The 14540-nt window shown below is 37.3% G+C and overlaps 1 protein-coding gene across 27 annotated transcripts in view; it reads right to left on the bottom strand.

The window, feature by feature from the left end:
* Mast4 (microtubule associated serine/threonine kinase family member 4) overlaps nt 1–14540 on the bottom strand; it is a 594077-nt gene that overhangs the window by 66496 nt on the left and 513041 nt on the right. For all 27 annotated transcript variants that reach the window (XM_087189591.1, XM_087189613.1, XM_087189592.1 and 24 more), the window contains 3 exons: nt 13817–13886; nt 8080–8158; nt 1292–1449 (listed from right to left, as the gene is read on the bottom strand). In XM_087189591.1, the coding sequence (XP_087045717.1) occupies nt 1292–1449; nt 8080–8158; nt 13817–13886 (307 nt within the window). The remainder of the gene's footprint in view (nt 1–1291; nt 1450–8079; nt 8159–13816; nt 13887–14540) is intronic.

The following is a 14540-nucleotide window of genomic DNA, read 5'->3' on the forward strand; positions in this document are numbered from 1 at the left end:
TTCCTGGTGTACACTGTTAGGGTATTTTATTCCTGGGTAAATACAGCTTGCATTACATATCCCAAAAACTTCTTTAATAAAATAAAAATGGTATCCATAGCGTAAAGTGCAGTGTTTCTAGAAGAAGTGGTAAAACCTATCTTTTATTCTATGTCTCAAAATAATCTAACATGTACCACAATTACCCAAATATGGCAATATCTGATATTAGTTTATGACTCTAAATGAAGAAGATACAAAGGGAATCCCCTTCTGAGCCAGTAAACTTGGATGTTCAACTGAACACCTAATAAGCAAACTATTTTTAAAATAATAAAACCTTAATATTATATGATCAATGTATACCAACTCTGTAGCATTAAGGTCTCCTGTAGGAATTGGGCAGGGAGGTACCCTGTCCCGATTTCCCTCTTCACAGAAGGTCTATTGCCCAGGTGCTGGGATTGCTGTCAGGGGAGACTTTGAGCTGTCATCTTGTCCAGCACTGTCCTCACTGCAGAAAGTCACCTTGCTCAAGGCCTTGGGTGTCTCAGGGTGCCTTTCTAGGTGTTCTAATAACAAATCCAATGACTGAGGCACTGAAGTAGGAATATAAAAGAACGGACAACTTCCTGTGGGCTTGGCTGAAGCTGGCAGGCATTTACTGCAGGTCAACTTCTTTGTCTGCCTAATTCCACAGGGATTGATCCCCAAAGCACTCCCTAATAAACGTCCTGAACAGGAATCTGTATTTTACTCTTCTCCCTGAAGCAGCAGACTGTGATATATATTATTTGAAACGAGGTCAAAATAAAATTAGTCTAGGCAGTAGCAAATTCAGGAGACAAAAGCTCCTAAAAATTTATTCACTATACTGGAAACATAAAGTTTATTGTGGGAAGAAAGAATAAAAAGATTAAGGTGGCCTTTAAGATGGAATCTGGAAAAAATATCTTCCTATATTGCTGTACTTCCTTTTCAACTGCAGTTCCCCTCTTCATATAAGTGTTCTTGTACTATAATTAGATTGCCTTGAAATTTTCAATGGCTAGAAGTTGTACTGGTAGTCTCCTAAGGCCATCATGATTACTGTTATTGCAGCAATTAGCAAACTGTGAAAATTTAAAAGAAATAACACAACATCTTTCAATGGTAATTAACAGTGTCATTTGTCAACAGAAAAATCACACCATACTTATGGTACTTCAAAAACAAATTGACACATATATGAATTAAATGATAAAAGATCTTCACTCAACATGGTGAAAAACAGATAATCCCCGTAAGCAAGTTTTGGGCCAGGTCCACATACCTGAGACTTCGGGAACGGGGGCGCATGGGTGTGTTCCTGCACCTGTTCTCGGTGGCGATGCTTTCAGTGGTACAAAAATGTTTCGATAAGAAGTGCAGCTCATCTGGTGTTGGTTGGTATGGTAACTGGTGCAGCTTCTCCTGGGAGGAACAGGATGACTGAAACAAACCAAAGGCACGTTACAAGACTGACCTCCAAGAGAAAAATCTTGAAATGTGTGTAAGGTCAAAGTGCTAAACTTTGTGTAAGTGGAGACACCACTATTTTATAGTTCCTTTACACATTAAAATTATACTAACTAGCTGGGAGTATTAGTGCGTGCCTATAATCCCAGCACTCTAGGAGGCTAAGGTAAGTTTGATCCCAGCCTGAGCAACTTAGTGATTTAGCAAGAACCTGTCTCAAAATAAAAACTGGGGTGGGGCAGGGACTAGGGATACAGCTCACTATGAAGGTTCTGGGTTCAATCTCCAGTACTGGGGAAAAAACTGCACTAACTATAGCCTAAATGTATAAACTTTGCTGCTCTCTCTGAGGAGTCAATGTGCCTTTTATACCTTACCTCATTTGGCTAGAAACACAACTTCCCAAAAAGCGAGTCTCCTTTCCAGATAAAATATAGGCTCAATCAAAGCTACTGCAAGACAGTGACCACTGAGTGAAATGTAGGTGCACACTGTGTTACAGATTGGTTCTTAGCTGTGTTTGGGCACATCACATCTGCCCTCACAGGCCAACACTGTGACTTTTAGGTAACATCAACGATATGTTAGATGACAAATAATGTGATGAAAACTCTCTGAACAATGCATGTTGTTCTTTGATTCAATTGCCATCAATATGTGTCACAGGAAAAAGGGACGAGACGAAGAAACAGCTTTTCTCACGGGGAACCCCCACCCTGGCTGAGATCATCATTTTTTTAATAGCTTCAGTGTTAATAAATCCTTGCCTGTAGATTTGCTTTTTGAAAATCTTCACAGAACAGCTAGATAACACTGCTTTTCAATCAATCTGAGGTCTATAAGTATAGAGCAAAGAAACCACAGTATTCGTTGTTGTTTTGGTTTTAGTGAGAGGTACACTCTGTAAGCAAGTCTAAGGAAAGAGGTCCAGAAACTTTTAAGTAGGGGATTGAACCCACTACCTTTGCCCTGAGCTACATTCTCAGCCCTTTTACTTAAGTTTGAGACATGGTATTGCTAAGTTGCCCAAGCTGGACTTAAACTTGTGATCTTCATGCCTTAGCCTTCCAGAGAGATTTACCAGCATGCACTACCATGTGGCTGGCTTGAAAAAAAACCCTGTTATTATATTAAGAGTACCCTATAAATACTGAATCATTTCAATGCAGTAACACTAGAAATTAATGACTATGGCTTAAAAACATTTGCATACCTTAAAATTATAAAATGCTTTAGTAACTACATACGGAGACAGTATATCCTAAGACACAGAGATTTTTATAATGTAATGAGATTATGTTATAAGCCATAAAAATGAGAACACTACTAGAAAGATGAGATAAACCAAAGCTTTATTCAGAACAAAGAGGCACAGCCTTAAATACTTTCAATATGAAAAAAATAAAGCCCATGAACTGAATCAGTTCAAGAAATCAGCAAAATAATAAAATCAATTCAAGCAGGAGAAAGTGGTAATGACAACAGCAAAGACAAGGAAATTAGCAAGTAGAAAAACAGAACTAACCACTTGCAAGTCCAATTATCTGAATATAAGATAACCAAAAATTGCATATTTTTCATTAATTTTTATGAGATAACAGGAAATATAAAAATGACATTTTTATCAAGTTTATTTAATAAGAGAATTGACTGGTTGAAATGATGCCTGTCCAAATGGCACTGGTCGGGATAGTACTTAAACACACTGCCCAAGTGACACTCGGGTTATACTGTTAAGAATTTATACATAGGACTGGAGGTGTAACTCAGTAGTAGAGTACTTGCTTAGTAAAGTGAAAGCCCAGGTTCAATCCCCAGTATCACAAGAAAGAAAGGAAAAGTAAAAAAATGTTTCCATATATCCCAAAGTAAGTCAATATCCACATTTTTGTATCCAAGATTTCAAAACTTACAACCCCAAAGGTTTGTTCATAATTACTTTGGATGGCAAAGCATCAACTGAGCTGATGGACAGCTATTTAAAATATTTATTTAATCTACTTAATGTTCAGGTTGCTATACAAATATTAATATATTTGACTATGAGCTGTTGTCCCGATTGTTGCTGGGCTGTTATGTTCGGTACAGACATCATGATACATTTCTAAAATGAAAATGAATTCCAGAACACACCAGGCCCAAGAATGTCACAGAAGCCATTATGGAGCTGAACTTGCACAGGGATAATACCAACCTATGTTAGCAGGCGCAGCTGCAAGGATGGGTGGGGCAGGGCTTCAGTGCTGTCTTTAACACTTTATCAAACATAATACAAATCAGTTCCTCAAAACAGCTGTGGCGAATGTAACAAAATGGTAACATCTGTTAACTCTAAGGGAGTTGTTGTGCCTGTGTTATAAATTAATGGATGACTCCATAAGAAAGTGGCCCATGTTTAGCAATAGCGAATCTGTTACACTGATTGATGCAGCGGTGTAAGTGGGAGTCGTAACCTTGACAGTGCTAGAGGAACCAAGACACCAGGGGTTTCACTGGGAAGAGCTCCTTTGTTTTTATTTTTTGAATTTTTTATTAGTACACACTTGTAGTACATAATATTTACATTCATCCCAGGAGTAGGTACATGTATTTAACACATCTTGATTCTTTTTATTCCCCTTCCCCTCCCCTCCCTCTATCTCTACATCCCCTTCTCCTATTTTTTTTTTTTAGTTCATATTTGCAATATGTAATGACTATATTCATTGTGGGTAGCTGGTGCATGTCCATGGGATATCTTAAATCTTTTTATGTCCCCTTCCCATTTGCAAAGAAGTTTCTCCTTTTCATCTCAGGTGGAAAAGCAAGATATAAACGGCAATAGAGTCAAAGCCAAGGAGGCCAAGGAGAACCTAGGACACTGGGGAAAATCACAGGCCAGCAAAATGGCTTGGTGGCGACTCCAAAGGTACCAAAGGGAGCCCCCAAAATGAGATACATTAAGCAACAAAGAAGGACAAGTTCAGTTTCAGCAGAGATGAGGGACTCAGAGGAGCACTTGCAAAGCCAGTGAACAGAGCTTCCAGGATGACAGAGAGATGCATGTGCTGTCTCCAAGACCTCATGCATTTTTTGTTTTTTGAAGATGGGGTCTTGCTACATTGCTCAGGCTGGTATTGAACTTCCTGGGCTCAAGAAATCCTCCTGTTCCAGCCTCCTGAATAGCTGGGACTACAGGCATGCACCACCATGTCTGGCTCTCATGTGCTTACTGAAAAGGTCCCTCTGTTGCTCTAAGCATCTTTGAGGAATCCCTCTTTTAGAAGAGTTTGCAGAATTAGGTTGGGAGTTTTCCAATAAACTAAGTCTTGTTACTTCATATTTCTGTAAGTGTAGTGCTAGTGAGTCTCATTACTACTAGTTTTCATATGACTTTTGGCTATACCATAAATCAAATCCACTTTCAAAGAATGCAGATTTACCCAAAAAAAGTGTGCCACTTTTTTTTCAAGGCAATTAAGTTCCAAATAAACATCATTCAAATAACCATTTAGTCTCTCAAGATAACCGTTTTGCAAAGGATAGTGTTCATATGCATACAAAAGTTTCTACTTGTTATTTATTAAAAGTAATATAATTTCATAGGCATACCTCATATATATAGGTATTTATATTCTTATTTCCATTCTTTCCCTCAGCAGGAAATAATTTACCTGGTGAGAGATATATGGAGGGATGTCTTCCTACTACTACTGCAATTCCATATTACTTATTTGAAAATTAAAAATTATGATTTGAATGTTGTCTTGGAAAAGTTCTATGAATTAATTCTAACTGCAAAATTTGATGCTAAAAGAAGTTGCAATAGTAAATACTCTCTGGGAGGACTGATTAATGTCATAGGGCCAAATCTTACCAATTTCAGAATACAGCATTTTTAACATTTGGCAGTTTAATACTTTCCATAATATCCAAAGGATAAAAATATAATAATGTTGACATTTCAGCATAAGTAGTTCTAGAGTTCAGGTAATACCACAATTATCTGTGAAACTTGAACTGTACTTTCAGAATCCTTATAATTTTATCTGTAGATACCCTATAGTTTTATTTAAAATAACCAACGTCCATCTTTGGTTGCCTAAATGACTAATAGTTAATGAGAAATCCAGGAGTGGTTCAGATTAGACTGTGGAAAGACAAACCTGTAGCAACCAAGGAGTTTTGCATGAATTTGTCCCTGACATTGAAAGGACAAGGACACAGTGAAACTGAGGAATGACGAGAAGCAGCTTCTCTAGTTTTTGCTCCTTACTTTTACCAACAACCAGTAAGAAGATGAGTGAGAGAGAGAGAGAGAGAAAAAGAGTTTTTGTGCAATAGCAACTTCAGTCCACAGACTAAATGGCTCCTATGTCTTCTGGCAAAAAGAGTACTTTTAGAAGCTAAAAATTTCATTTGGAAGGAAAGAAAAGGTACACTGAGATCAGCAGTCAGCTGTATAACACTTTCTCTGATAAATAAATATGAAAAGAGATGTTAGAAGCAGAATATTTGTGCTTGGTTAAAAACAGTCTTAGGGGACTTGTTCTTTAGGTGCATACAGAAGTTATTCCAGTATGACAGATGGATGGGTCAGGTTTATTACAAGGTTAAAGAAACTAATGTAAATTTCTTCAAAAGAGCTAAGAGTTCAGCATCCAGATAACTTGCTGTGTTCATATTGATAGAGGGGGTGGTAAACAGCCCCTCAATTAATTCTGATTCGGGGCTCTGATTCATAAAGTCAGGGAAACAACAGCACATTCATCCCATTTGGTGCCAGGATTTAGTGAGCTGGTGCATTTTAAGAATTTGACTAGTGCCTATCTCCGAATAACTATTGTAAAAGCATTATTTAAAAAATTACACCCAATGGAATCTCATTGTGTGTAGTTCATCCTTTCTTTGTAGAGTCACTTTTTAAAATGGTGTACAATTTACTAGATGTGGAATGAAGAAAGATCCTGCATTGTCTCCTATTTTTCTTCCAAAAGAGATTTTTAGATCTGAACTCTCATAAAACCTGATAGAAGGCAATGCTGGGTTGAAATAAAAGAATTTGGGGTCAGGAAATATGAACTTAAACATCAAGGACAGGAAGTATTAAATGAGAATATGTATGGGATATTTGCTGTTTGACTCTTAATTAAAACTGCCCAAAGGTCTGGGGAAGGATAGCACCTTAAATTTTAAAAATTACTTTTTCTTTCCTTTTTTTGGTCAATGATTTTGAGCATTCAGTTTTACACTGAGGTTTTAGAGATTTTCAACATCTGAGATATGGGCTAATAAGCAACTATGGTTACTGCATAATAGCCAAGGATGACTTCATATTACTTACTTAGTGGCAATTTTATCCAGTAGTACTAATCAGGATTTTTACTAATGTGAAGCTGATGTGCCACTGAAACTACTCAAGACTGTCAGGATGTTTGTCCAAAATGATCTAAATGGACAGTAGATCCACATACCAAAAATAATGGAATCATGGATGAGAAAAGTAAATGGCCTCTCCTTTATAAAATACTAGGAAGAAGTAACAAAAATAACGCAATAGATTTTAACAATTTGATTTTGATGATGCTCCAGAAAGTCCACATTTCATTACACACGAGGTTCTGGAAACACATAATAGAAAACAGTGGTGACACCAGTTAGAGTTAATCTACTTAATTGTGTGTGGGGTTTTTTCGTGTGTGTCAATTCAAGTATTCCGAGGTGGCTGAATGCATGTGCCTACCACAGTGCTGTGGGCTGTAAAATCCACACTAGATGGCTATCTCTAAGCAATAAACTATGGACTTTGACAAAATAAGGAAGGATATAAATTAGAAGGGGATCCACAGCCATAAGTTCACATTCCTGGCTGGCACATGCGCATCCAGGCTACCTCATTAGGTATTTATTGAACACTCGGACTTCCTGGGTCTTTCTAAATGAGCACCTGGTTTCTGAAGCCCTGTGGACACAGACCCCCCACAACACCACCAACTTCAGCTGGGAATGCATGTATCTAATCTACTGACCTGTGTCCTATAATTGCCAGGCCTCTTGCTGAAATGTTATAGTTTGAGGCAAGAGCCATGGTTCCATCTTGTCTCTATTTATTTTAACTTCTAAGTTCTTTTCATTTCTCCTTAAAAGTTTTTACCTAGAAGGCACACATTTAAGGCTTGCCTTTGTTGTTGTTGTTGTTGTTCTTTGAAGGACAGAGAAAACAAAACAAAGTAAACCTCTAAGCCACACAGGATAAAAACCAAGTCCATCAAAGTTTAATGGCATTTTCAGCACTAATATCACTGGCATGGAACCAAAGCAATAAAATCAGATTGTGTTTTTCTCCCCAAACTACACCAAATGGTACTAAAATGAAAGCTCCCAGTTGCCTGCAAACTTGGGATCCTGGGCCTTACACAATTTATGCACTATAGTTCAGAAGCCTGCAGCAAAATTGTGTCCTTTTTATGTCTGTCAGGACACCATTTGATGTGTAACCTATTCAGAGTGCCAGACATATGGAATTTATCTTCTCCTTCCTACCAGGAAACTTCCAGAGAAAACACTGCCTACGTATTAGCTCTGAAATTTAAAGAGAGAGAGAAAAAAAAATCAGGCACTTACAGAGACGGTGGAGCTGGGTGTGTTTGTCCCATAGCCAGAAGAGGGGAGGGAAGCCAGTGACCAGCGGCGACCATCAGTCCTATTGAGAAAAGGAGTTTAGCTGAGGCCAACACTGGAGTACTGTTACATGGGAACCCCAGGGAAATGAGTATTTTTAGTCAAATGAATGACACAAACATAGTCTGTGAGGATGTGGAAATGTTCAGCCAGGATCAGGGTAAACAAATATTATACAGCAGGTTGACTTTTATTTAAAATGAATCAATACATCCAAAGAAGTAGAAAGTGAATGGGTTGATCCATAGTATTGATCTCTCACTAATACAGTTTGACAAAATGAATAACAGGGATAATTACAATGGTCAGACTCAGCAGATTCAAATGAATACAAATAGAAAGAGAGTGGGCACTCACATCTGGGAACTGATAACCACAGCCCATAATCTTTACAAGAGCCTGAATTCCAGCATGGTACCAATGCCTCTGGGCAGGTTCAGTGCCTCTTTAACACATTCCACTTAGGATTTCCAAGGGAACCAACGGTTTTGCTCAACACATTTAGCAGTGGCTGGTGAAAACTAAGTGGCAAATAATTTTAGCACTGCTCAGAATCTCTGAAGAGTTATTGCTTTCTGACATGACCTGGTTTCATAAAGTGCTCTGGCCATGGACAGTAGGGCAGGAGCAGAAATTTTCCATGCAACAGAACCTAAGGCAAGGAATATAACCATCTTCTCCAGTGTTAGAGGGAGAGCTGTCAGGAGCTTGGGAAAGTGTATGCTCTAATGGTGAGAAGATGGCGGCTCTGAGATGGTGGACTCCAGTCATGAATTAGGATCACTACAAGGATATATGATGAGTTAATGTAATAACAGAGACAATACTGCTGTTAGGGCAAGGGGATAGCACATAGCAGATTATCTGTGATCAGCATTCCAGAGCTAATCCTTTTTTAGAAATTTTGAATAAGACTGTGCCTTAAAAATCATAAAACATGGTGCAAACAAATACATGCATATTTGCCAAGAAGAAAAACAGGAAAAATATACATTATACAGAGCAACATTGTATTTTACATATAGCATCATATATAGACTTTTTATAATTTGTGATTATATTAATCAAGCAAGGGAGAGACAAGAAGAGACAGAATTTACCAGAGATACATCACAATTCACTGAAGTCAGGGAATTCAATATCATTAGATTTGAATTTGAAAAACCACAATTAGATGTTCATATAAAAAACTGACATTCTATCCTGACATTCAAACGAAACTGTATTATCATAGACTACCATGGATGGTACCTCCAATAAATGCACATGGTCCACAAAGACAAAACAAAGAAAATCAAGTGGACAAATCACAGAACTACTACAATGTTAAGATTTCAGTAGAATTTACCTGTCATTTCTGTGACCATGATTGGAGTACAATTGAATCAAGTAGTTAAAAAAAAAAGCAAAATAAGATGTTTATAAATACGTCAGATAAAAGGATTTGGGAAAACTAAGTTAAATGTAGTTTGAAAGCATTTTTAAAAAACTTAAAATATTAAAGATTTAGGAAGAAAATAATTATAATAATACATTTATAAAGAGATCCAACTATCAATTATGGACACAGGTTAACCCTATTTTACTTGGCTACTTATTAAAGTCTTTAAAATCCATGCCTTTTAAAAGCTCTTCCCATTAGAAAAGGTACATTTTAAGTAATTTCAATTTAGAAAAGAAAACAGTATGATTTTAAAAGAATCATTCAGTCCATTTAATAGCAATTATCAGAAACTAGTCTCTGGAAAGCATGAGGGACACAATTTCCCCTACCATGATTTTGTTTTGTGATTCATTAACTCTCCTTTCCCTCCAGGATCAATGAACATATTTCAGATGGATGAACAATTCCAAGAAGAGACACATTCTTATGGTTATAAAGCATACATTACGTTTACTTAGTCCAGAAAACACACTAGGAGGGTATTTAAACATGAATGTGCTCAGTGGTCTGTACAGCTATTGACCAGAAATAATTTATATCCTATAAAGTTCCCTAAGTTCTCCATGTCTGTTTACTTAAATGGAGCAAATGGACCACTGCATTTTCATTACCATGACAACTGCACGTCAGAAGTTACTATATATGCTATATGCAGTACTTGTGAGAGCGCATGACTATTTTTTCATGAAAGCTATCACACAAGTGCAATTTGGAGCCTATAACAATGCTGTTTTTTTCTTTGCAGTAGCTACCAATAAAATGTTATCCAAAGACAAAGCTACATCCTTACCAAACCAACAAGGCTTTTTTTTAAAGGAGTCTTTTCCTTGTGGGTGGAAATCTCAATATTACAGTAAATGAAAAATAAGAAGGGAAAAACATCTGATGGGAACACAGGACACAAAGAATTGACAAAATCACTTGACTAGTCACAAAAATGTAGACTAATATGGTATATAAAAAAAAATGAAAAGCTCTTAATATCAACTTGTCTATTTTAACTGCATGAAGAGGAAGCAGATTTCCTCATTTGTTTAATTGTTGTAGTCACCAGAAGTATATTCTAGCAAAGGACAGAACAAATTGAACTATGCAGATTAATGTAACAAACTAAAATCTTCTCCAGAAAGAATTCTGAAAGATTACAATGATGCCTTCATTCATGAATTTAATTCTTTCCATGATTCTGCTCACAAAATTCACTCCACAATTCTGGTTCCAATATTGCAATTCTGCAGCCAGAATTGTGGAAAGAATTAAGTTTGTGAACTGAGGTACCACTGTAACTACGAGGATGGCCTAGTTAGCAGTGCTCAACAAGTTTATGATGACCATAACCCAGCAGGCAAATCTGTTCTACTAATTTGCTTGTGGAAATATATTCTGAGATTCAATCTGGCAAATAACAACTAGCCAACTAGGAGAGATCTATGGTATTTATTCAAGAGCACTAGATCTCCAATGAAAGTGCAAACAATTTATAACATGTAAACCCTGGAAACTTCTGGGACAAGTGAGACATTATTACCTCCATCTTACCAGCAGGGGAAGAAAATAGTAAGTAACTGCACAATCAGATGGATTGTAAATCAGTACACGTTGAGTATCCCTCATTCTTGGGACTAGAAGTGCTTCCAATTTGGGTATTTTTTGTCTTTTGGAGTATTTGTATAGACCTTACTGGTTGAGTATCCCTACGCTGTAAACCTAAAATCTGAAATTTTTTTGAGCATCATTTTGCTGCTCATAAAAAATTTTAATAGTGCTCAAAATATTTCAGATTTTGGAACATTCTGGATTTTGAGTTTTCTTATTAGGGATGCTCAATCTGTATTACAATGGGCAACATGAAAATGTTTCCTTTCTTCAGATAAAATGTGTGATATTATGATGCTCATTTTTATCCTTTTAGAAGTCCATCTTAAAAATTAACTTGAAACCTTTAGTCTTGAATCTGTATTAAGAACTATGAAAAGAAAGTGTATCATACTTTATAGTCTGTAATTTGACTACTATATTACAGGGTGTGTCTACTGGGAGAGTATTGTCACAATGTGAGAATAGATTCATAAGCCTGACCTTTATCTCTTCACCCAAGAATAATTTTAAAGATAGACCAGTATTTCCTCTCTAAGACTAAATTTACAAAACAATAAACTGTGAAAGTCTCAAAATGGCATTTATGCTTAAAAGCTCAGAAATTCACAGCAAATGGAAGGGAATGGAGACCCCTGGATAGATTCTCCATGGTTCCTAAATGAAAATCAGCTCTAGAATAGAAGAGAAAGACTCCCAGATGTTAAATATAAAATGCCAATTTGAATTTTTATAATGAACACAGAGTTCTGTTTACTTGAATACAAGTTTAAAAAGATGATCGCTCATGTCCTAATCTAAATTAATACTCTCTGAACAGTGTGGAGGGAGTTCCAGCTGGAGTTCATGCAAAATGAACCCGAGGTCTCCAGCGATAATCTCCTGTCACGCTTATGGTTTATTTGTCAAAAATTAGCATGCTTGGGGGTTTGTATATTTTTCAGAACACAGAGAAACCAGATTCATCTGTCCTTCATTCAGCCACTTAATTATTAGATTCTCCATTTTTATAAATCTGGCAAGATTAAGAGACTGTGATTTCTGTCATGTTTTAAAGGCATGCTGTAATGTGATTTGCATTTTTCTTATCACTCAAAGTAATTAAGTATATGCATCTTTAAAAAGAGATGTGTTGTAAAGATTATGGCGAGTACTTGTTTATTGATTTTCATAGGTTCTCTCCCCTCTTGGAATAGTAGCACTACTATGAATTGATCATCTGGAGAAGCAGACTTTCTCAGACTAGTTTTCATATTTTCTTTATAGTACTCAGTATGAGGAACTAAAAAAATTAAAGTTGGAATTCAGGGAGGGCCTGGGGGAGTATGGGTCTTAATAAGGTCTTTGGAGATGATATCCTAATCTCTCTAGTATCTTCCTCACAGTGGGACAACACATAGGGATTTAGCATATGATGAGAAAAGACTAAACTAATGAAAGAACATTCCTTTTGGGCTTGAGGCTGATATTGGAATCTTAATTATACAGAATTCTGAAAAATGCTGTAAGCATACCTTTCTCTCTGGATTTTGTGACATAAAATATATTATGTGCTGACAAACAGCACTGAGGATACTTCAGGCTTTGCTGATTAATACCACGTGTAAGAACACATATTTTTTAAAATGTACCTCTGTGCTTTTGCTAAGTGCTACATTAATCCATTTCAGGACAAAGTTGGGCCTCTGATGAAAATTTAGCAAAGATCTAGGGCATTCAGACCACAAAGCAAACTTACCCTGAATACGCAGAGTTCTGACTGAAAGCGCATTTTGCTATCTCTTTTTCTTGGGTAGAAGAGGCCAAGATATGTATATGCATGTCAGAAGATGAGAGGAGTAGAGGTAAAGGCAAATGTTTGAATCTGACAGGGTGAAGTACACTGATTCCATGTACAAAACACAGAGAAATGGCTGAGTACACTCTTCTGCCTTGGCTAAACCACAGGAAAGACCATTCTTGAAGACTGGATATTCCTTCAATCATTCTGAGCAACTATCCCCCACCCCGCCCTTTCACTCAGTGCCCCAGAGAGAAGACATAGCTCTTTACTCTTTGGTGCCTAATTCTAAATATGATAAAGCAAAGACACAAAACATTCTACAGACCAAGTGTGTGTGTGTGTGTGTGTGTGTGTGTGTTTTGAGAGGGATCACTGAATGGATGGCTTGATGTTTCCAAATAGTAGAGCATCTCACAGTTTTTACCTTGTGACCCCAATAAGGTAATTTCTGTAAAAAGTGTTTCAATAACAAATTGCACTGGGACACAGATGAACTGAGCCTCTGTTTTATCAGCTCAGACAATTTAGAAAAAAAAATGATGCATGCACTGCAGAATATAAGGCATGCAGTAGGGATGGGAGAAAAGACAGAACGGAGGTTTACTGCCCTTTCTGGGACCTCTCTGCCTATGAAAGGACCAAGAGATGGACCCATAAATCTAACATAATGCAGAGGTCATTATTAAAACTGTTAAAGCAGGTGTGTCACACCTATGTCTTTTGGCCAGAGGAGCTTCTAAGAAGGCCTTATGTGATAATAACCAGGACCCCACAAGACAGATGGCGGGAAAAGGGTTAGGAGCAGGATGGGGCAGGGAAATATGTAATAATATTACAACTCACTCGCAGGTCCTTACCTCCGTGCAAAGGAAAAATGGGCTGAGGCACTGGGGGAGAAATTTCTTGGACTATCTTGAGGGCTATTTCCTGTAGAGAAAAAGGAGAAAATAATTACAACATGATTTTGTTTTTATAGCATGAACCATATCCAGAATTTTCTCCTTAGTAATAAGTTTCTTTACATTCCTGCAAAATGTCCTTTCCCTTACCAGTGTTTTAGTTTAACTTGGAGTAGAGATTCAGAGGGGAGGGGCAAGTTCCGGCACAGCTTTCCATGTGTGCAAGACACATGAATACACACATGTGCCCAGATCACCAACGCACAGTCCTCTGAATCTTCAGTAACTTACGTATTTCAGCCCTATAGAATAACAAATATATAAATATCTTGGGTATGATCCTTCACATATGCTAATAATTCAAAGATTAGAATGGATGCGTAAGCATATGCTTTAATTGGGAGGTGCTTTCTGTTTGGGGGAGACAGCCTTAATAACAGTCTGGGTTCTCACAAATAAATGCTTATGTTACAAAGTACACATTGAAAAGGCAGATATGGCCCAGTGTGATGGTGCACGACTGTAATCCTAGCTACTTGAGAGGCTGAAGTAAGAGGATCACATTTGGAGGCTAGTCTGTGCTACATAGTGAGACTGTCTCAAAATAAAAATATTTGGTGACACAGCTCAGTGCTCCCTGGGTTCAATCCCCAGTGTCTCCCTCATCTGTCTCTCTCTTACT

This window comes from Heterocephalus glaber, unplaced genomic scaffold, assembly GCF_053883595.1.
Source record: "Heterocephalus glaber isolate CG9 unplaced genomic scaffold, H.glaber_assembly_v1.0 deba00001543, whole genome shotgun sequence".
Taxonomy (NCBI): domain Eukaryota; kingdom Metazoa; phylum Chordata; class Mammalia; order Rodentia; family Bathyergidae; genus Heterocephalus; species Heterocephalus glaber.